Source organism: Artibeus jamaicensis, unplaced genomic scaffold (assembly GCF_021234435.1).
Source record: "Artibeus jamaicensis isolate MK-2021 breed Jamaican fruit bat unplaced genomic scaffold, CSHL_Jam_final scaffold_369, whole genome shotgun sequence".
Lineage (NCBI taxonomy): Eukaryota > Metazoa > Chordata > Mammalia > Chiroptera > Phyllostomidae > Artibeus > Artibeus jamaicensis.
Window position 1 is genome coordinate 34907212 of NW_026522042.1, and position 24059 is coordinate 34931270.

General features: G+C 48.1%; 1 protein-coding gene and 1 pseudogene across 4 annotated transcripts in view; both read right to left on the reverse strand.

The window, feature by feature from the left end:
• The window catches only part of PLEKHG4B (pleckstrin homology and RhoGEF domain containing G4B), an 83235-nt gene extending 64841 nt beyond the window's left edge, over positions 1-18394 (reverse strand). For all 4 annotated transcript variants that reach the window (XM_053657187.1, XM_053657188.1, XM_037137383.2 and 1 more), the window contains exon 1: positions 18221-18394. In XM_053657187.1, coding sequence (XP_053513162.1) covers positions 18221-18268 — 48 coding nt within the window. In that variant the 5' untranslated portion in view covers positions 18269-18394. The remainder of the gene's footprint in view (positions 1-18220) is intronic.
• LOC119043360 (uncharacterized) lies at positions 1316-13730 on the reverse strand (annotated as a pseudogene).
• Positions 18395-24059: the final 5665 nt, after the last annotated feature.

Sequence of the window (24059 nt, forward strand, 5' to 3'; positions counted from 1 at the left end):
TATGGCCACGTGACAAAGAAATGCGGTAGCCACAGCAAAGGCCAGCTCCAGAAGAAGCTCTTTGAGCCAGCACATGGGTCACCATCTGTCAGGCAACACCCCAGAGAAGGGCCATTCCATGAGCCTGGATCCCAGGGCAAGACAATGGGGTGATGACATAATGGCCGTGTAGCATGAGCAGGTCCTCTGTGCTGGTCACTGAAACTTGAGGTCACTGGTGACTGCAGCATAATTTGCCCACCCTGACTGATGCTACCCAGGGCCTGGGACATGGATCCAGGGGATGGCTGAGCTCGGGCCTTCACCCACTAGGGCAGCCCCAGCACACACCTCGGCATGGATTACCACCTCTACCGATAGCCCCTCGGACAGGTGTCCCATGGTGCTCCTGGGAGGACGAAGCTCTCTGCAGACAGCTGTATCCTCAGGTGCATCCTGAGCTGGAGCTGGTTCTCAGAGGCTTCCTAGACAGACCAAGCCCTATGAGGTAGCTTGAAGAGCAGGAGCTTGGGGCTCTGTTCCCCCATGGTTGGCGTGGTAGCTTCGGGGTAAAAGGCCCATTTGGCATTTCTCAATCTTGTCTGCATTTCCAGGAGGCTGGGGCTGTTGCAGAAGCATCTCAGCTCTGAGTTTTATTATCTGAAGATTTTGCTTTTCCATGGTGCCAACACTTCACAGCTTTCGGGGCCAAATTGGGAGAATGTCAAAGGAACATTTCAAGGGTCATTCTTCAGGGCTGAACCTTGTGTAACAGACCCAGGAGGAAAATCCAGAAAATAATGTCTTCAAATATAATCCTGAAATGTCTTTTTTGAATTTATACACAACTTACAAAATATGAAACACACAATCACCTGACTTCAGAGATTTAAAGCTGGTGTGTGATTACATTGGATTATGGGATGCTAAGGATCACTGGCAATGAAAATCCGTTAACAGCGCTAAACACCCAGCCCAGCCACTGTCTCCGCCGGCATGTTAGAACTGCTGCCCGTTGCAATTTTATGCCAAGAACCCTGCTGGGAGGGCCGCCAGATGGGTTTCTCTCAAGTCTATGAGCAGAATGAGGCTCCACCACTACTTTCTTTTCTTTGTTCCCCCCTCAGATGCTCAGATCCACCTGGAGCAGAGACTTCACAGGTGGCTTACGTGCCAATTTCTTTTTAAATGGATCTCCCCTTCTTCCTGCTCTCCCAGCTGCCCAGACTAAACTTCCTGAGGTAGAAGTGGCAGGCGCATCTGGGGTTAGGCTGTTTTTTGTTTCTTTTTAATAAAGTTTTATTTTTCAAAATGTACAGCTGGTGAGACCTGTTATTCATGCATCTTCACCAGAAGCTGGGGTGTACCCACCTTTGGTGTTTCCGGTGTAAATTATGTGAACTCTGTGCTTTGAACTAGTTTAATAACAAGTTCTTTACTAAGGAGCTCCTGCAGGGCTGCCCGGGCCAAGGAACCAGGGAACCACGGATCTTCAGTCTCTCACAGACAACAGCGGGGGTTAGAAGCTCATAGCTGGGAACTTCCTTACAGTTTGTCATATGTAGCTTTGTCAAACCAGACTAGATTATTGAGCTTGTCCCAAACTTTGCCTTTGGACCACTTCTTTTTGGCCTTGTCCCAGATTTGCTCACTGGGTCTTTGTCTTTCTTGGCTGACTTTCCAGCATCTTTTTTCTTCTTGTTGTCCTTGGGCAGCACAGCAAACCTCGAAGAGCAGCTGCTACCACCGCAGTCGTGATAAGATGTCTGGGCTGACTGTTCTGAAGGAAGAACTTGGATCCTCCCCTCTCACACCTGCCACCAACCCAGCCAGGACGGCTAAGTGGACCTCAAGGTCCCTACTCGTATCAGGTGGCCTTAGGTATAAGGGAAGGGGCCAGGCCTGGGTGACCCGCTCCATCTCTACTCAGGGCTTTGGTTTCCTCCTCTGTTACACACACAGGGGCTCACAGGGTGGCTGCCAGGGCGGAAGGTGGGAACCTCGGGAGGGGGCCTGCGGGAGGAGGCTCTCCTCCTGGGGGCTTCGCCCTCGCTCCCGACCAGAGGCCGGAACATGCCCAGCTCAGCAGCTGTGTCCCCCTTCAGCACAGCACCTGTTCCTGTCCCAGGAGGCTCTCATTCTCTCATTCCTCTGCCATGTCGTGAGGTCCCTGTTTTCCTCTCCGGGGCTCCAAGTTAAACAAATAAATAGACCCAATCCTATGTCATCAAACAAAATCATAAAAATCAACCTCCCCAAACAGAGCTTCAGAGACAGCAAGACTATCAGTGCCTTCCTTTAAAGGACAGGAAGCCGAGGCAGCTGCAGGGTATGGAGGTGTCACGGCCACCCAGCTGCTAGCGCGGAGTTCAGGGGAGGGGGCGTTCACCCTCAGGCCCCCTTCCAGGAGCTGCCCCTAAACCATGGGACCAGAAGGCTCGGCTCCCAGGCCGCCAGTGGGGTATCGGCATACCTGCCCACCATGTGGCCTCTGAACCCCCACTGTAATGCTGCAACCACCACAGTGTGGTAACTAAGGGTACTTCATAGTTTACAACCACATTCACACACTTAACTCCTATGACCGACAAAGCCACCCGCCCCACAGCTCTACGTTAACTCTGCAATCATGTCATTAGCTGTTCTATCAAAGCTACCACGTCACAGAATGGCCTGGACCCGATGGGGTTCCATCGCCTGGTGACACTGCCTCCACCGGGCACGCCCCTAATCTTCCCCTGGGACACTGCCTCGGGAACTCGCCTGCATGCGTGGGCACCGTGTCACCCAGCTCTGTCCTTGTTGCTCTCTACAAAAGGCCCTGCAGTCCACCAACCATGACCCGGTGGTCGAAAATAACCAGAACACTAGTTTGTCATGTGAAAATCACATGACATTCAAGTTTCAGTGTCCATAAATAAAGTTTTATTGGAACACAGCCACCCTCAGCCTATGGCGGCTTTTGTGTGACAAAAGCAGAGTTGAGTAGTTGTGACCAAGACTGCATGGCCCCTCAAAGCTTAAAACACTTACTGTCTGGCCTTTCACAGAAAAGCTGCTGACCCCAGTCTGAGGGAGGCACTCCAGCCAGGCAGCTGAGGGGCAGCCCCACCCACGTCACCCACCTCCCCCTACTGCCCCGTGGTGTGGAGCCTGGCTCTGCACGGCTGCGGCTCTGGGTGAAGACATGGAGGAGGGAGGGCTCTGCTCACACCATTCTCTGATTCAACAATCAAGTTTCAACTAATTACAGTGACACGTGATCCATCATGATTCAGCCAAGGAAGAGCTTTGTTCTGTGTGCTCTGAGGGTGGGCAGTCGACGGTCTCAGCCTGCGAAGGAGGGGACGGCCACCAGGCACTTCTGTCTGTTGGGGAGTGCCCATTTCTACTCATGGTCAAGTGCATGGAAAGTGTCTAATGCAGCCATTTAAAGTCCTGTTGTTAGCTTTGGGAGGCTGTTTAAAAGATTCCTCTTTTAGAGAGAGGAAGGGAGAGAGAATGAGAGAGAAACATCAATGTGTGGTTGCCTCTCGCACACTCCCTGCTGGGCCCACAACTCAGGCATGTGCCCTAGATTAGGAGTCAAACGGGCAACCCTTTGATTCACAGGCTGGCACCCAACCACCAAGCCGTACCAGCCAGGGCAGGGTTTTTTTGTTTGTTTGTTTTTTGGTTTTGCACTTGACAGCCTAATAAGCTACAGGGGAATTCCCAAGTAGGGGGCTGTGAAGGTCCTGGGGTGCTCTAGGGGGCAGCGTGTTAGGGAACGATGGCTGCGCGTGGGGAGTCACGCACAGTCCTCGATGCCTGTTGCATGTTCACCTGGCCTGTCCCCAGCACAAAAGCAGCTGCAAGCACAAGGTCCCAGATCACGGCCTGCCCTGGGCACAGGAGCCCATCATGCCAGCAGCGAGCAGGAGGTGACCCCACCTTACTGTTCACCTGCTGATCCTGCAGGGGTCGGCCAACACACCTATCCCTGCCCTCTGCACAGAGGGGAAAAGAAACTGCGGGAGACGCAGAAGAATGGGCAGGCAGAAGGCGGGGCTGGCGGAAGGCGGGGCAGGCAGAAGGCGGGGCTGGCGGAAGGCGGGGCAGGCAGAAGGCGGGGCTGGCAGGGTGAGCAGCAGGCCCCGGGAAGGGACCGAGGGGGCCTGAGTGGAGGGGCCAGAGAAGAGGAGGCTGCCCAGGCAGTGGGCAGTGTCCGCGGGGCCCAAGGCAACGGTGGTGGGGGTGGGGAGAGATGACACTACATGCAAATGTCACCGGGGCGCTCTGTTGGCCCTTTCATAGTATAAAGTCCCCAAGATTTCTACACATCTGGTTTATCCATTTGTAAAATGGGAAAATTGCTAATAATTTACCAATTATTACACAATGGTAACAATGTATTTTATCTTAAAAGGACTTCAAAGCTTTTTATTTTTAATACACAAGGCAAACTGGCAATAAAATGTTGGTTTTTCAAGGCATTTTGGCAGAATTTAGTTCTGTAATTTGTTTAGTTCTTTGAAGGTACTTGATAAAAAGTACATATGACTTATTAACCACCATCAGCCCAGACTGGGTTCCTCGTGCTGAAATGTAATTTCAGCTGGAAGTAAGAGTTTTGTTCGTTCTAAACCATGGCTGGACCAGAATGATACCAACTTCATCTCCTGTGCTCCTCATCACACCAAACCCGGTTCTCTGCGTTGGGCCCTCCTTCCAGACCTGGGGCCTGGGGGAGCAGAGACCCCACCCCGAGGCTGGGGCCTGCTTGGTCCACGAGCACCCCTCCGTCTCTGGACCCTGCACCCGAACCTGCAGTTCTTTAGGACAATTGGTAACAGCCACTCCTTCCTGCTTAGTTTATCTGAAAAACCCTGGGTCAGGAAAGGAAAGTGCTCTTGAAATGTGTTGGCTCAATGAGGTGTATAGCTTCTCATGTATAAAAAGCAAAACTTATTCTCATCCCTCCAAGGTTTCTGTTGTCCTTTTTGGTTCACATACTGGTAAACGGAGCCAAAACAAACCACCTTCAAAAACAGAGCGAGTTACCTTTTGTCTGGGTCCAGCTGCTTTGCCGGCGTCTGCCCAGCATCCTGTCTTCAGTGGCACACCTGGCGTCCCCACACCTTTCCCGCCCAGTTTCCAACAGAAAAACAACTAATTCCAGTTGATACTCTGGAGGAAGGGTTGAAACTAATTTTTCTAAATTGTAGATCTGACTGCAGATTCCACCTAAATCACAGTTACATGTTTTTTTTTTTTCCTTGCACTTTCAGGTTATATTCCAACATAAATTTTTTACAAGTTAGGTTCAAAAACGCTGAGTGGGAGTGTGCCAATGTATACCTGCACTGCTAGTTTAAAAGCGTCACCTGACACCTTCCTTAAGCATCCTGTGAGCAGGGACCCCAGCCCACAGCGGGTTTACTACACAGCGACCACAGTCAGGAGTCGGTCTCATGCGCGCCCTTCACAGCCGGAGCGCAGGAGCCCTTCCCACAGACTGGGGGCGCTGCTCTGCTCAATGGTGCCCTGAAGACAGCTGGTACCTAGGTCCTAATCTGATTTAACAGTTAAGGTAAGAAGGCCCCAATTTATGGTATTAATGAAAGACCACAGATGTGCTTTAAATTAGGCATGATTCCTGTGCTTTTCCTAAAGGACCCCAGGATTTAGACTTAATCTCTAAATCTTTAATTTCAGTGCAACAGTGATTGCTGACGCTGGGCTGAGGTGGTCTGGGAAGCAGTGCTGACAGCCAGCTGAGGTTTCTCAGGGCTTGGTGCTGGGCCTGGACCGAAGCACCTTTGTTTACTCCAGAAGGAGGCTGGAGGAAGGCTTCAGGACGGCACGTTTGTCTGGGAAAGCTCCATAGGAACACCTCATGAGGCAGTACTGGAGTGCAGGAGGGAAAGTAAGTGGCACAGGATAAAGCATGATCTAAAGTATTTTAAGGGAAATGCAAGCTTTATATACATGATAAAAACAATAAAATTATGCTAATGAGAAACCCATGATGTATGTACTTGGAGTGCTGAGTAGCCCTTTGCATGGCCTCCTCGCCCAGGAAAGTCACCATTAGGCTGGTGCAGGAAGCACAAGGCCCCAGGCAAAGGCCAGCCTGGCACGTGTGGCTGCACAGATGTGAACGGGCTCCTGAGGTTTCCCACCTGCGGCCCAAAGAAGGATCAAGAAAGACACGTTCAACAAAACTGTTGGGGATCCTGAGTCTGAAGATGAAGCCAGAGCATGGAGCCCAAACCCACACCCAGGATGGGCAGGGCAGGAGGCCGACCAATTGTTGGTATTCCGGAACAGGGGATTTCTGATGCAAGCAAGACAAACACAGCATAGACCAGGGTGTCAAACTCATTTTTCCTGGGGGGGGGGGGGCACATCAGCCTCGTGGTTGCCTTCAAAGGGCTGAATATAATTTCAGCTCCTTAACAGTTAAGCAGTAGTTACATTTACACAGTCCTAAAATTATTTTGGCCCTTTGAAGGCAACCACAAGGCTGATGTGGCCCCCAGTGAAAATGAGTCTGTCACCCCTGGCACAGAGGAAAGGAGCTATTGGTGCAAACTGGAAAACCACTGACAAGAGCTGCAGTGCCCAGTGGCAGCCAAGCTCGGTACACAGGCAGCCTGGGCCTGGCGGTGACCTGACAGTGGGCTGGCTCGTGACGACAGAGGCTGTGCCCACACCTGCTGGGGGCTGGGGGCTGGCTGTGTAGTCGGCATGTCTGCACAGCCTGGCTCTAAAGTGCTCCCACTGGAATGACAGCACCTGGCTGTGGGAGGGAGTCGGTAGATACCCGATTTCTGAGCATCCCCATCCACAGCAGGGACTTACTCCTGTCGTTAACAATGAAGTCTCTAGGAGGAAATGATGACCCAAATCACAAGGTTCTTCAAATGATCTGAGTTTTTACCCGTGGTCCTGGCATTACTTCTTCTTCCCCCCTCAAAGTGGTCCAATCTGGACAATAAATGATGCGGCCACTCTAATTATAACATGTAGGCTTCCTTGAGCCCCTAGGGTGGCAGTTCTCACCTCAAGTGACCACAGGTTCATTACCCTGAATTTTCACAATTTGCTTCTCTCCCAGCTGGCCTCACCTTGAGTGAAGGGTGGGAAGCAAATGACAATGGAGAGGGTTGAGGTGTGGAGGTGAATGGGGGCGAAGATGAGTGAAGAGTGAAGGTGAGTGAGTGGTGGGGGTGAGTGAGGGGGGAGGCGAGCAGAGGGGCAGTAAGTGGGGGGGAGGTGGGTGAGGGTAGAAGCGGGTAAATAAAGACAGGTGAGAGGTGGAGGTGAGGGAGGTGGAGGAGAGGGAGGAATTTGACTAGACACTAGTCAACTATTCGACCTCTGTGTCCTTTCAGGACAGTGTTGCAACTGCAGAAGGCATGACCAGGCTTGCTGCATCCTCACAGGGATCTGGCAGCAATTCCACAAATAACGACAGTAAATCCAAAGTGGTGGCTGAATGTAGTGCAAAGGTGTGTGGTTGTGAGCAAGTCCTGGGGAGGGAGAAGTCATGTCCCTGCACACAGGAACAACTGGGGAAGCAAATGTGTGTGGTTGGAACATGCCCCGGGTTCTCTGGTCAGTGTGGTCCAAAGCCTCTCTCTCCCCAGGGTGGGGGCCCGGTTCTCCCACCTCACATACTGTATGTTACTGACAGTGTTTGAATTCAAAACCAATGAACCCCTGAGGAATGGGTCGCACTGTGAACAAAGTCTGGGAAGGAAAATCAAGAATGAAGCAGTCAAATTAGAAATAAAGTAGAACTCTGTCTTTCTGCACATGGCATGACTGTGTGTGCAGAAAATCCCAAAGAATCCACAAAAAACCTACTAGGGCCAATACACAGATTCAAAAAGTTGCATGGCATAAAATCGACATGCAAAAATCCATTGTATTTCTAGCAATGGACAATCCAAAAGGAAATTAAGAAAACAATTCCATTATACAATAGTATCCAAAAAGAATAATTTACATTTAACCAGTGAGGTGAATGCCTCATACACTTTAAACTACAAAACATTGCTAAAGGAAATTAAAGAAACCGAAATAAATGGAAAGCATCCTGCATTCATGCACTGAAAGACTTATTACTCTTAAGAAGTCATCAATATTCAAAGCAATCTGAACAAAACCTTTGCTGGTTAACTGAGAGACTGAATCTTTTTAGCTCCAGAAGAGAAAGGACACTTGCTTCCCCAACACAAATGGCAAGTGGGGTGACGACTTGTTCAGGTCCTTGAACCGGAGATGGGCCCCGGGGCTGTCCAGTGTGGCAGTGCAGCCAATCCTGGAGAAGCCAGTGGGGGCTCAGGGGAGAAGGGCAGCGCACCCTGGACGGGGTTCACCCTGGAAAATTATTACGGTAATAATCTTCATGGTAATCTGGCGTGCAGTAGGCGCTTCCTGGCCCTTGCCTGGGTATTCTTCGATGACTAAGAATCTTTGTGGGGTTGTGAGAGGATAAATGAAAAATGTCCTGTAGGGTGTGCAGTGGTCCCACAGGGACACCCGCCTCATTTGGCTTCTCCGGAGATGTGCTCATAAAGGCTGGTTTGCCCTAGAAACACGTTCAGACTTGGCAGACCTCAACATTGGCACAGGAAACCGTGGTCAACAAGCCTCCATGGCCAACAAGCCCCACGACAGTCAGCCTCCTGTTAATACCCAGACGGCCATGGTGAGGATCCTTAGATACTTCTACACTGGTTTGGGTGTGCGCAACTAGGAAAAGCCAGCTATACAGTCAGGCAGAATGAGTGGAAAGAAAATGATTAGAGACTGTCTCAGAACTTAAAAAGGCTTTCTCTCCTAAGTTAAAATGAATCCATGTAAAAAGATTTACAGGAAAAAAGAGAGAGAGAGAAAGCATGTTGATAAATAGATCAACTAATGATGTCACTTCAGTGGCCACTCAGTTTTTTAAGGTACCGGACATGGCTGTCTTTATTTTCAAGGGGGGAAGGTCGTTCGGAACTTGGCTTGTTGTAAATGCCACTAAAACAAAATTTTTATCCCACTGCGCTCTCCTGTCTGTTTGAGTGAGTCAATGAGGTATGTTGTAAATGTGAGATAACATTCTGCCTCCGGGTGGTATTGTTAAAACTAAAGGCAAGCGCCTGTAAGGACTAGGTAGTCTAAAATTCTCAGAAACTAATTCGTGCTTTTCAAGATTAATGTTGTGCTACAAGATTAAACCTTACTAAATAAAATTTAGCTTAAGTTTGTTGGTTTATGGAGAACAGACATGTCTTTATTTTACTTGGGTTTTACAAAAATAAGGTTGTGTTCCCTGGCTGGTGTAGCTCAGTGGATTGAGCACGGGCCTGTGAACCAAAAGATCACGGTTCCATTCCCCATCAGGGCACATGCCTGAGTTGCAGGCCAGTTCCCAGCAGGGGCCAGTTCCCAGCAGGGGATGCACCAGAAGCAACCATACATTGATGTTTCTCTCCTTCCCTTCCTTTCTAAAGATAAATATTTAAAAAATTAAAAAATAAGTTTGCGTTAATAATTTACTTTGATGTATAGGAGATATATTTATGAGGCTAAGTGATAAAAAATATAGGGGCTATGGGGAACCCAAGTAGGTACTTGGTTCTTTTCCTGGCTCCCCATTTTTTGGTTTTTGCATCCAACCTGCATGATAGTGCATTTAAGCTGAAATTAAATGAAGGAATTTATGAGCTGGCATTACTGAAGGGAGACATCTTACTCTATCACTAAGGTTTGAAAGAGTTACTTTAAGAAAATGCCAAGTTGGTAAATGCTTCCTTTCACAGTGAGCTCCCAGAAGTTCAAGGCTTTAAATGTCATTGACAGTCACCCTGAGATTTTGTTTATTGAAAAAGACACCAAATAAAAGACACTCTCCAGCCTTCATGGATCAGACCTTACCAGAAGTCTAACCATGAATGGACATCCACCTGTCTCTGGCACTTGCCTCCGCCTATAAGAGACATTAAAACTCCTCAAAGATGAGAAGTCACAGATATCAGAGGTAGGCAGCTGTCCCAAGATGTCAACAAGGCTTGTATGCCTGATAGTGAACTCTGAAACCATTCTGTTTAATTGTCTTTATCTGTGTGCTAATGACATCATTCATAATAGTTATACTCGTTCTTTGGGTTTTTCCATATAGTCCAACTGAACATGTATAACATAACTGTTGGTACTTTTTCTATGACTATGTAACTACTCGATGCTGAATACAGAGAAATGAGGCAGAAGGCGAAACTCAGATCATGACAGTTTACAGGATGGAAACAACTCAGTGTTTTTTCACAAGAAAACCACATGACTCGACTGCCTTCCATTTACCTGCCCTTCCCATTTCAGGAAAACCTGGCCTCAACTCACGCTCCAGGCTTTTACAGTACTGCCCCACCCTCAGTGGTCAAAAAGATGACGTTAATACCGAGACATCCTCAGGACAAGCCTTCCGAGTGCTGTGAGACCACTATCTGATCAAAAGGTTGGTCATCAATGCATCCTTTGGGTAGATTTCTAACCTAAGGATGGGGAGATTATAGAAGAAAAGCAGGCTCTGTCATAAGTTGCCTCAGGGTGATCCGGTCATAAATTCCTAACTGGGCAGGTATAGGTGGGTGGTCACACCCCAGGTAAAGAACTTCTTTACAAAAAGGCTTGTCTTTACCTTAGGCAAGCCCTAGCCACTGTTTCTGTGCATCTAAGTTAATGTACCTTTGAAATGCCCCCTTTCACCCCGCCTTCCAATCCAATCCCTGCCTGGCTTCCCTCCATCGTCATGTTATCTTCCTCTTGTTCTCTCCTTAAGTCCAAATGCATAAAAGAAACTGCAAACTGCTATTCTCTTGAGCACCTGGTATCTTGCGTCCTGGCGTATGTTGTCAGTTGTCTCAAATAAATTCATAAAAGTTCTGTACAGGGCTGAGGGTCTGGAAATAAACCCATATAGGTACAGCCCATTGACTTTCAGCCAGTTTTCCAAGACTATTCAATAAGCGAAAAGTAATTTTGTGGACAAAGAGGGACCACATGCTAAACCTGATGAGCTCAGGGGAGGCCTGCATGGTGGGCCTTACACACTCAAAGACTGAAAGTATCCACACAGGACAGTCTGAACATACAAATTCCTAACTAAAAGCAGGTCGTGGTGGGTAGTCACGTCCTAGACCTATAGCTTCCTTGGTAAAGGTCAATCTTCAAGTAAGCTTGTCTATTGTCTTTTTGCATCTAAGGTAACGTACCTTTGAAATCTCAGAACATCTTTTGCAAGAGACCACGAACCCTTCATGGTTACCTTGTCCCCGGCATGTCATCTCCATGTGCTGTAAATATGGACAATCCTGTACCGTCCAATGAAAAACAACTATGTTCCGCTCTGTGTTGCTTTTAATCTAAGCTCCGAGGTTTCCTTGCGTTGCTTCTCCCGCCCCCTTCATCTAACACCAGTGGAACTCAGGTACCCCAACACCTCTTCCTTTCATTCTCATGTATAAAATAAGCTGCAAAACTGCAATTCTCCAGACGTTTTCTCAATCTGTTGAGATTTTGCTTCCCAGCAATTGTAGTCAAATTGGCTTAAATAAAGTCATAAAAATTCTCTACAGGTTCGGATGTTTCTTAGGTTAACAATTTCAGTAAGTGGGGCTAGAAAAAGTAGATATCCACACACGAAAGAACAAAAGTTGGATGCCTAGCTCACACCATACACAAAAATTAACTAAAAATGGATCAGTGACCTACACGTAAGTGCTAAAACTATAAAACTCTTATTTAAAAAATGGAGATAAATCTTCAAGACCTTGTTTGTGGCCATGATTCTTAGATATGACAATGAAAACAAAAGCAAATATAAATATGTAAATTGGACTTCATCAAAATAAAAATTTTTTGTGTATCGAAGGGCCCTATCAAGGAGGTAAACAGATAATCAACCAGTGGGAGAAAAGATTTACAAATCATATATCTGATAAAGAGTCCCGTTTCCAGATTAGATAAATAAATATTGAAACTCTACACAAAAAGACAAACAATCCACTTTAAAAACAGGCAAAGACTGAATGGACAGCCCTCTCACGAAGACACACAGATGGTCAACAAGCACATGAAAAATTGCTCAACATCTGCCGCAGCAGGGAAATGCAGACCAAAGCTCCAGTGAGATACCACTTCACACACATGAGGATGACTATAATAATACTTTTTAAAAACCAGAAATAAGTGTTGGTGAGGCTGCGAAGAAATCGGAACCCTCATACATTGCTGGTGGGAATTTAAAATGGTTAAGCTTTGGGAATTTAAGTGTGGTGGTTCATTAAGAAGTTAAACGTAGAATTACCATGTGACCGTGAAATTCTACTCCTAGGTATATACCCCACAATGAAAACATCTGTACACACGGAAACCTATAAACATATTTTCACAGCAGCACTATTCACAAAAGTCAAAAGATGAGAATGGTCCAATATGTAGTGTATGTATACAATGGAGTATTATTAGCCTTAAAAAGGAAGAAGTTCTGATACATCCTGCAACGTGGATGGACCTTGAGGATTTTATGCTGAGTGAAATAAGCTGTCACAACAAGATAAATACTGTGTGATTCCACTTATATGAGGTCCTTAGTGTTGAGACAGAAAGTAGGATGATGGTCTCCGAGGGCCGTGGGTTATGGGGGATGGGAGTTAGCATTTAATAGGCACGGAGCTTCTGACTTACAAGATGAAGGAGTTACAGGGATGGATGGAGGTGACCGCTACACAACAACAGGAATGTTCTTAATACACTGAACCATACACTTACATTTAACCATTAAAATTGGTTAAAATGGTAAATCTCATGTTATGTGTGTTTTTGAAGGGCAGCCAATGTTTGTTAGTGCCTCTAACAGCCAGTCTAGAGTGGCATCTTCCCTGTCCTGGACCAGATGGGGACACTCCACCCCACACCCGCCCATGGCAGGGGGTCCCACTCTGCTCCCCCAGGAACCACACCCACAGTTGGGCCAGTACCGTGGGAGAGGAAGGTGGCGTTTTGCACCTCAATTTGAGATTGGGGAGTAAGGAGGAATAAAAAGTCAGGAGAAGCAAACACTTTGCAAGGTTCTGTTTGATAGCAGGTTCGGGTAGAGGGGCTTCCCAGGCAGGGCTGACACCCTGTGTTCTGCTCGGCCATGCGAAGAGACCCATGCTGGCGTGGATGGTCGAGAGGAACCAGCCAGACAAGATCAGTTGGAATGCACTGATTTGGAGGCTTTGTGTGCATTTTCCCATTGGCCCCTTCTCAGTCAGCTTCCCACTGCCCTTCCCCTGGAGCCTGAGGCCACTGGCTCTCTCAATTCTGCCCAGAGCCTGGCCAATAGAAATGGTCTGTCCCCCCTCCTAGTTCACAATGACCTGCAGCTTTTCGTTGATTTTTGTCACCTGGTCCTTCTGCACCAGTCCCTTGCTCTGCTGGCCCTGCTGGATCACCTTGCCCATCTCCAGGGACACCTGGTCGTGATGTGGCTCCTCAGTCTCCCCGTCCAGCTTGGCCATGTTCTTCATGATCGGATGCTATTTGTTCTGGCCAGAGGCACACTTCTTGGAAATCTCCACATCTCCTCCTCTGAGTCACTAAGATGGCCTGCTGGGGCTTGGCCCTCACGGCTCTGGGCCCTTCTTGAGCAGCATCCTCGCTGTGACCCAGTTGTTCTCGGCCACAGGGGAGTGGGCAGGTCCAGTGGCTTCACAGCAGCTCCACATTATATGCATTTGAACACAGTTTAAAGAGCTACATATTGTCTGATTCCACTTACATGAAATATTCAGAGTAGATAAATGCACAGAGAACAACACATCAGTGGGTCCAGGCGCTGGGAGAGGGTGGGCTGGGGGGATACTGCTTAATGGGTGCAGGGGTTTGAAGTGACGAAAATGTCCTGGAACTAGACAGAGATGGTGGCTGCACAGGGTTGTAAATGCACTCAGTGTGACTGAATTGTTGGCTCGAAAATGGGTAATTTTATGTTATGTAAGTCAATTTCACCTCAATAAATAATTTTTTAAAAATTAGTTACAGTACCTTCCAGAAATCGTGCTAATATCTTTCTCCCTCACTGCTGTTGCTCTCTGTCCCCAACAGCCCTTGCACGTGCTTTTCCTAGTTAACACCGCACTTGGGACACAGGTCACACTCTTCTCTGAGGCTAGTCGGCACATGTCGCTAGTTACCACGAGTCTCTGGACACACAGACATCACTTGGAGAACTAAGCGCTCACTCCTTCACCGAGGGAGGGACTCCAGACCGACTACAGGCTTGTTCCAATGAGGTTTGCTTTAGTCTCTGAATAATCCAGAAGGAAAGCTCTGCAGCCTTGGAACCAAGTGGAGCTGGATTTGGGCACTTTCACAAAACATTTCTTTTTAAAAAAATAAATGATTATATTGTCAAAAACAGTACCTGGTTGTAGTCATAATTCTTCTTCCCAGTTGATATCTTTGAGTACAAAAAAAACCTGGAAGATAATTTCACCGTTTTCCTTAAGTGATTTGACAAAAAGTGAAAACTCAACCCTTTTTTGTACTTGCAGTTAAATCCCTATACCGAATCACAGAGTAGCAGCTAACATTTTTCAAGTACTGCAGATGCTATTCCAAGCAGCTGTAATACCGGTATCATTTCCCTCCTAAAGACAGTGAGACTGTGAGGTGAGGGGCTGGCCTGCCCACCCACTCGAGGGGAAACCAGGACTAAACTCAGGCCCCTGCGGCTACACAGACAACGTCCCAGCCACCAAGCCACTGCCTCTGTGCCTCACTGTCCTTTGTCTCATTCTGGGAGGGACAGAGTCAAGAGCTCTCAGAAACTCATTCTAACCCCTTCACTCTCCAGGCAGTCAGTCACCTGATGGCTCACAGCTAATTACAGATGGAAGAGTTTCTGCCACGCCAAACCACAGCTCCACTTGACCATGAAGGGAGGGGTCATCCTCCAGGCTGCCCTTTCCACTTCTTTGAAACACATTCAGGCATTTCTTTTCTGCTCTGCTCACCACCATCCCCACCCCAAAACACACACACAAAGCACATTCATTACGTCACACCAGGGTTTATTGAGCCTTTCTCTGTGATTGTCTTGGGTCTGCTTTGACTATATCCCACTTGGACAAAGAAGGTTTCCCAGAATGAGCTATGCCTTGGCTGCTCCCTCAGGTTCCCCAGGGCAGCCTCTGCATCTGCGTGGCCCACAGAAGGTTGGGAGTGGGCGGGGGAGCAAAAGTGGGCTTTAGAAGGGGGGGAGGGTCACCACCATGTGACACCTACTGTGTGACATGCACTATTCCAGGTACCAGAGAAACCAGGGGAATGAAATAAAGCCTGGGGAGACAGGCAATCAAGGAGATCCAGACACAGGTGACGTCAGTTTAGACCCTCCTGTGGAGGCCCACGTGTAGAGAAACCCAGCAGGAAAGGGGCCAGGGTGGGGCGGGGGCGGGGATGCCACAAAGTGGGCTGCAAGCAGCGTGACTGGGGGAGCTTTCTGAGGGCCACGCCTACCATGAATGACCGGGGGCCCCAGGTCAGGAGGCTGCAGGCAGGCGAGACTTCTCCAGGAGGGGTACACATACTTATGACCTGGCTGACTTGATCAATTGTAGTGCAGAACTTTGAATTAATTCCTAACTATTGTTGCATTAGATTTAACCCCGTTACTAGGTCTCAGGAACGTAAGGAGTTTTAAAGGAATTTGGGCCCAGATGTGAACAGAGACACCAGGAAACACCTGGAAAGGTGTCCCAGGTATCACGGTGTCCCAGGGCAGAGACGGTGCTCAACTTGGGGACGTTCAGCTAAATGAGGAACTGGGTTTCCTTTCCAGAAGTATCTACATACCCATCTACATACCCATATGTTATTTTTAACTTTTTCCTTTTTATTTAATTTATTGAAGTGACGCTGGTTAACAAAATTATACAGGTTTCAGGTGCACAGTTCCACAACACCCCATCTGTATATTGCACTGTGCGTTCACCACCCCAAGTCTCCGTCCATCACCACTTAATCCCTTCATACCATCCTACTCCTCCCCCCAGCTGCAGCAATCACCACACTGTTGTCCATGTCCATGAGTCCTGTCTCTCTGTTTTCTTTTTGTTCAATGTTCCAAGAGGTAGGTGAGCCATGTGTTATTCCTACACATGTGCACAGACCGAAGCTCGGAGAGGCTGAACTACCAGCCCAAAGGGTGGATGCTAACGAAGGGTGGATGCAGGTGCACATGCAATCTCTGAGACTCCAGGTCTGTTCTCTAGGCACCGGCTGGGGTCTGGTGTCTTTTCCCCACTCCATGAGCACCGCCCTCCTGGCCCCTTGGAGAGTAAATAGTGAACGTAGGCATGTGTTCTCCCCATAGGACCCCAGATTCCGCAGGCACCCAGGATCAACTCATGCAGGAAAGGACTCAGCCCATCCTCCACTTCCCCCTACCTCCCTTACCCCAGCCTCCTCTCTCGACTCGCCACCCCTCAGAGGTATGCGAGGCTCATTCTCCTCAGCTGAGCTGAGGACCAGAGAGCCCTGGCAGAGGGATGCAGGTGAGGAACTCTCAATCCCCGCCCAAGCTTCCTGACCAGCTGAAACCCAGAGCTCAATACCAAGCAGATGCACCAGTGCCTCAGGGCACAGCCACGTGGGGCGTAGAGAGGGAAACCACAGCTTCAGGGCTGCTTCTTGTCTGGGAGACACAGGCAACAAAGAGCCTCGCTTTCCACCATCCAAAGAATGGGTATCCAGCCTGGGCAGACTGCCGTTAGGGCCCAGCAGGCTGCTGTTTGGGCCTCGCAGGCTGTACGTGACTTGTATTTCTGTTCAAGCATAAAGAGAGGACACGGTTTTGTGTGAAGGAGAGAGGCGGTGGCCTGTGAACTGGTTTTGAATGACTTTCTTACAAAGCCGCTGGGATCTGGGAACCTGGAGCCTCCCATACTCTTTCCTAGGTTTTACAAGTATTCACGTGAGACCACCAGCAGGTTCAGAAACTAACTGGTGCCGTATACACCAAAGTCTTCACCAAGGCCATTTCAGACTAGACCCACACTGGACCCATCCAATGGGATAAAACATGAGGTCTCTCCTGCTCACCACAGGTTACCTGCCTCCCAGGCACACCACCCACTGGGATGTCATGGCTCTGCTCTCTGCTGCCCAGCTGGACAGTCCACAGCCACCTTGCACATTTGCAGACTAGACCCAACACAGCGAGATCAAAATGCGTGTCACCAAAGAAGCAAAAGTGGGTTTGCTGTCTGGGTGGCTGATGCCCAGCTCTGCAGATAGGACCCAATCGTGAATAGAAACGTGTAGCGAGCTGTTAAACATCTCAGCCTCTGAACGTGTTTCAGTGAGAGCAAACATTTCCCATAAAGTGACCTCGAGAGTTCCCCTGACCCAGAGACCCTGTACATGTGAGGCAGGCTGGGGAACGGAAGCCAAACCTCACTCTGTCCACTTTGAAATCTCTCTCCAGGAAGCTGAGACGCTCACTCCCCTCCCAGTGCCTGCGCCCTGTGTAGCACAGCCATTTCATAAGGTACTATAAAGGCACAGTTTCAATTACATTTAACTTAATTTTGGACTGCATGTTTTAATTATTAATTAAACACCTGCAAGTAACAGCTAAAATTTTTTAAGTAAAAATGCTGTCAGGTAACAGGAATCAAGTGTAATTACTTTACCAAACACTTTACTCTAGTTTCACTGGAAAAAGGGAAAGACAAACCCAATGCACTTTTTTGCAATTCACACGAAGCGATACTCAAAACAGCTTTCACTACATTTCTCCAAACCTGAAACGACTATCTTGTATTACTAGACAACGTTCATTATTTTCAACCCACTGACCTTCCAATGTAAAAGTCAATCCTGGTATTTCTTTCAGTAAAAATTCTGTGCCTTTTGCGCACCATAGTTCATTGGATTGTCCTACCAGTTTGGAGCTGAGTAACTTAGGAACATTCTCATCCTTGGCAACAATTTCACAAATGTCTTTTTGTCTTACACTCCCTCCCTCTGCCCTCCTTTCAGACCCCAGGAATGCAAATCTGTCTTGGAAAGCATATTTTCCTCATAAATATTCATAAGGTTAAGGGAAAAGTTTGCTACACTGTGTTCCAAAGAGGAGAAAGTCAAAGTTCCCTCCCCTTGCTGCAGCGGAGGCGCTCAGGACCTCACCTCCCCGCTGCCGGTTCCTTACCTGGCCGCTGGAGCCCTTGTCGCCGCAGCCGTCCGCGCTGAGAGCCATGGTGGTGCCGCCTTTGTCCAGCCTCAGGGGCCAACGTCCCCATGGAGGCCACCGCCCGGAGCCGGGGCGGGAGTGAGGCCCGCAGTGGGCCAGGCGGACCCTCTCCGGCCGCACCCCCACCGCGCCCGGCGGCGGAAGCGCTGGACGGACCGGGGCGGGATCTCACGTCGCGGGGGCTCCGGGCGGGGGCGGGGCCTCACCTCGCGGGAACTCGGAGGCGGGGTCTCAGCCCCACCCACCCCCTGGTTCGCAGGCGGGGTCTCACCTTGCAGGGAGCTCCCAGGAGGGGGGCGGGGTCTCACCTCGAGTGAGTACTGCCTGGCGGGAGCACAGACTAACCATCCCCACCCCAGGGGTCTACGAGCGAAGGCGGGGGTCCCCCTTCCCTCCCCCACCACCTCCCCTCTGGGAGGCGGACCCTGAGTGCAAGTGCTTCGACCTGACGCGCTCACCTGGGCGGGGCCCGGTGGGGCTCCTCCCTCTGGAGATGGAGCGGCGGTGGCATTTTCTTTTATTTTGTTCTCACGAAGCCTCGGAAACTTGCCATTTTGTTCTCAGACCAGTAGCTGTAGCTCTGCACCCGATTTCCGCTAGTGTAGACAGACCAGCCCTGATTTCTGCCTGCGAAGAGTACTGAACCCTGGTTTTCCCCAGTGAAGACAGATACAGACAGGTTCCTGATCTCCGTTGGTGTGGAGGGACTAGGAAGGACACCTGGACCCCTGATTTCCACCGGTATAGACACACTGGACTGCAATTTGTGCTAGGGAAGACGGACCGACCTTCTCTTCCCGTCCAAGTGAGCACATTGGTCGTGGGGATTCTATCTTGAGCCTTCTGGCCCATGTCTCAGAAATAAGGGGCTTGAGCTGGGGCCCACCTTCCCCTCTTCGGGGAGTCAGGCACACTGAGAGTTGAACAGGCTCCCACCGGGTTTGCAATTTTAATGTCTTGTTTTATAGACAACCTCCAAAAAGCACAGTATCTCCCACATCACAGTGAAAAATGACTTCCCTGTAGCTAAGCAACTTGTAGGATTTGGGTGGAGCACATTCCCTGACCACCTGAGGGGGCAGCCAGGGTCCCGGGGAACCAGCCTCCTCTAGGAGTCCGTATCCCAGCAGAGCCTGCCCATCTGTGTGTTATCTCTCCCTCTGCTGCGTCCTGACTGGGAACTTGGCTGCAGGCTCACCCACCAGCACGCTCCTCTGGGATAAAGTTCAGTTGTTCAGAGGAAAGAGCCGCAGTCTCAGCCACAGGTTGCAGAACGAATGGCAGTATGGGTGGCAGGGGTGAGCTCTGCGAGGTCACCACCTCCCCCCCCCGCCCCACCAGCACAGGGCCTTTTCGAACTTTTCTTGTTGTTCCCTGCCTTGCTTCCTGGAACCTCCGGCCCTTCCACTGAGCCCAAGCAGAGTCCACCAGTCTTCTGGGAATCTGGGTGTTCCTCCTGTCTGCACCTCCCCGAGGCCGCCAAGCATCCCTGCTTTGCCTTCTGGCACCTGCTCTCCCTGGGGGAGTCCTGACCACAGCACTCTAGGAACAGGGGCCAGGCTTTATAAACCTGTATGGTCCCAAAGCACCTGCCGAGACAGAACTGGGAATGTGGGCCCACCTCCTGAGCATGTGACTTTGTCCCTCACCAGGTTCCCCAGGACCCAGGAGCTGACCTTAGGGGAGGTCAACAGTGACCCAGATGCCTGGTCAAGGTGCAGCCCTGGATTCTCATTCTTACTGGAGACTCGGGGGCCTACAGGTGCAGCCAGTCTTGCCACACCTCTGTTGTGGGGGAAAGCTGGGCTGGCACAGGGCAAGCCCAGGGGTCCTCTTTGTACTGTCTCCCATCACAATATCTAGGGATCTGGTTCCTTCCTTGCTGTGCATCCATAAAGTCAGGGATGTTTTCTAAGAAGTTTATCCCAAAACTTAGGCAATGGAGATGGTTTCATTTATTCCACAGATACTTACTGATTTATATATACTTTTGGCCAGTCATTGCACAGCCCCTGTCAGGGCCCTAGAGGGTCTGACATTCCAATGGAGGGAGACAAACAATAAGCCAATGAACAGGGAACATAAACCTAGATAAAGCAGATGGTCCGGGCAGAGAAGACTGTGCGGGGACTGGAAGAAAGTGAAGAAGCTGCCTAGGCAAAGCCCTGGGCTCGGAATGGATGTGGTGCCCTCGGGGAAGGCTGGTATATACAGGACCACGGTGAATGAGGGCAATGTGAAGCGGACAGGGTTGGAAAGGCTGCAGGGATCAGTAGGTCACAGTAATGGGTTCTGTTTTATTTGGAGCGTTGTGGGAAACCACTGTGGAGAGAGTTGGGAATGGAAGTGGCGCTATTTGATGTACATTCCAAATATCTCACTCTCTGCAATGTGGAGACCCCAGGCGGTCAAGGTTAGGGAGACCAGTCAGGAAGCACTTGCCACAATCTTGATGAGAGTGATAGGGCTGGATCAAAGTCGGAATGACAGAGGTTGTGAGAAGCGGTCAAAGCAGGATATACTTAGAAGCAGAGAGGCTGAGAGGACTGGCTGACTGCTGGCCGTGGAGAGTGAGGGAAAGAGAAGCCAAGGAGGACACTGGGAGGTATTTCAAATTAGCTAAGCACAACCCATGCCCACCACCTGGTGTGTGCCTTCCTGCATGCAGAAGCTGGAGACGGCAAAGCTACATGCCCTGGGTCCCTTGAGTCTGAGATCACAGATGTTCCTGATTTTGCTGAGACATGCACCACATGAGATGTGCAAGGAGCCACAGAACGTAGTAGCTGTCATGGCATATTGGCGATGGAGGTGACTGGTTTTTCTGGGGCAGTTCAGATCCTGTCGCTGACAGCAGTGGGGCTGAGAGCAGAAGGCAGCAGAGCAGGGGGATCTCCTAACACTCTCACAGTGTGACCAGGTGTTCCTCCGACTTGTTGATGTTTCTGGCTGGTCCTTGATACCTGACCCTCTCACAGATGCTGTAATCTACTAATATCTTCTACTACATCTCTTACTGCATAAATTAGCTACAGCATATTCTGCTGTCTGCAGGTGAGAATCTGCACCAAGACAGCAATTCAGAATTTGGGGTCTAATTGGCAGGTGGAAGTCAGTGCTACTTACTGAGGTCGGAGAGACTGGGGGAAAAGCAGATTTTGGACAAGAAGACATATTAACATTGAGATACCTGTTAGACCTGTAGAGTGGAGCACGTGCTGAATGAGCTTGGTGCTACACCGAGAGGAGAGGTCAGGTTGGAAATACAGATCAGGAAGTGACTACACACAGGTGTGTTTTGAGATGAGTAAATTGAACGTGTAAACAGAAGGAAAGAGGGACCAGGACTGAATAGGTGGGCCTCCTTCTCAAACCTCCTAACTCATTCTGAGGCCAACATTACCCTGATACCAAAGCCAGATAAAAACACAAGAAAACTACACATCTGTATCCCCGATGAATATGTAATAGATGTAAAAATCCTCAATAAAAATATAATAGCGTATTAGAATTATTCACCACGAACAAGTGAGATTTATCCTACCAATGCAAAAGTAATTTGACACAAGAAAATTAATCAATGTAATGCTTCTCAGTAACAGAACAATGGGGGGATAATGATCATCTCAATGGATGGGGAAAAGGCATTTCAAAAACCCAACACCCTTTCATGATAAGACCTCTCGGAAAATCAGGATTAGAGAAAAATTCCTCAACGAGATAAACAATATTTATGGAAAACAGATAGTTAACATTATAAACAATAATGAAAGACTGAGAGCTTTCTCCTTAAGATCAGGAACAAGACAAGGGTGCCTGCTTTCACTACTGCTATTCAACATTGTACTGGAAGCTCCAGCCGGAGCTGTTAGAGGCAACAAAAAGAAATAAAAGGCATTCAAGTTGGAAAGAAAGGGGTAAAACTATCTCTATTCATAGTGACATTATCCTATACATAGAAAATGCCAAAGAATCCACCAAAAAGTTACTGGAGCCAATTGATGAATTTAGCAATGTTGCAGGGTATGAGATCAACACACAGAAATCAGCTGTGTTTCTATATACCATCAATGAACAATTTTTAAAAATTAACAAAATAAATCCATTTATAATAGCATCTAAATGAATTAAATGCTTAGGAATACATCTAATCAAGGAGGTGAAAGACTTGAATGCTGAAAACAATAAAACACTGCTGAAGAAATTAAAGAGATCTAAATAAATGGAAATACATGGTGTTCATGGGTAGGAAGACTTAACATTGTCAAAATGTCAATACTACCGAAAGTGATGTACAGATTAAATACAATTCCTATCAAAATTCCAACAGCCTTTTCCACAGAAGTTGAAAAGCTGATTCTCAAATTCATTTGGAATTACAGGGGTGCCCTAGTAGCAAAAACAATCTTGAGAAAAAGAACGAAGTTGGAAGACTCACACTACCTGAATTCAAAACTTATCATAAAACTTCAGCAGTTAAGTGTGGTTCTCTCATAAGGACAGAGGTATAAACCAATGGAAGAGAATAGAAAGCCCAGAAATAAACTCTCCTACACATGGTCAGATGATCTCCAACAAGGGTGCCAAGAATATTCAGTGGGGAAAGGACAGTCTTTTCAACAGATGGTTCTGGGAAAACTAGATATCCACATGAAAAACAGTGAATCTGGACCCCTACTTTATACCATACACAAAATCTAACCCCAAATGGGTCAAAGACCTAAATGTAAGTGCTAAAGCTATAAAATTGTTAGAAAAAATTGTAGGAATAAATCTTCATATCCTTGGATTTGGCAGCAGTTTTGTAGATATGACAGTAAAAGCATATGCAACCAAAGAAAAAATACATCTGTTGGACTGCATCAAAATTAAAAACTTTATTCATTAAAGGAGTCTATCAAGAAAGTGAAAAGACAACCCACAGAATGGGACAAATTATTTTTGCATCATAAGTTCAACAAGAGATTAAAATTCAGAATATATACATAACTTCTAAAATTCAACAACAGAGATGGACAATCCAATTAAACAATGGTCAAAGGACTGAAATCAGTATTTCTTCGGAGAACATATACAAATGACCAACAAGGCTGTAGAAAGATGTTTGACATCATTAGTCGCTGGGAAATGCAAGTCAAAAACACTTCACACTCATGAGGGTGGCTGCAACAAAAGGAGGGAAATAATAAGGGCGAGGATGTGGAGACATTGGAATCCTCCTATATTGTTCTCGGGAATGTAAAATGGTTCAGCCTCTGGAGAAAACAGTTTTTCGCTTTCTCAGAAAGTTAAACATAGAAGTACTATGTAACTAAGCAATTCCATTCTTATGTGTATACTCAAGAAAAGTGAACACGTAAGTTCACACAAAAATTTGTACACAAAGAAGAAGTGTTCATAGCAGCACTTCTTACAATCACTGAAAGGTGGAAAGGAGGCAGGGTACATCCCCAGATGAACGAATGAACAGCAGTGGCTAATCTGTTCGGTGGAATGTTGCCAAGAAAAGAATGAAGTCCTGACACGTGCTACAGCACGGATGAGCCTTAAAAACATTCGCCGACTCAAAGAAGCAAGACACAAAAGGCACATGTTTGTCTAATTCTATTTGTATGAAATACCTAGAGTAGATAAATCCACAGAGAGAAAGTAAACGATCGTTTGCCAAGGGCTATGGAGAGGGCCTGACGGTGGCGAGTGCCCAGTGGGCACCAGCCTTCCTTCTGGGGTGATGAAAATGGTGAAGCCAGGTAGTGATGATGATTGTATAACCAGGTGGATGTACTGAATACTCGTA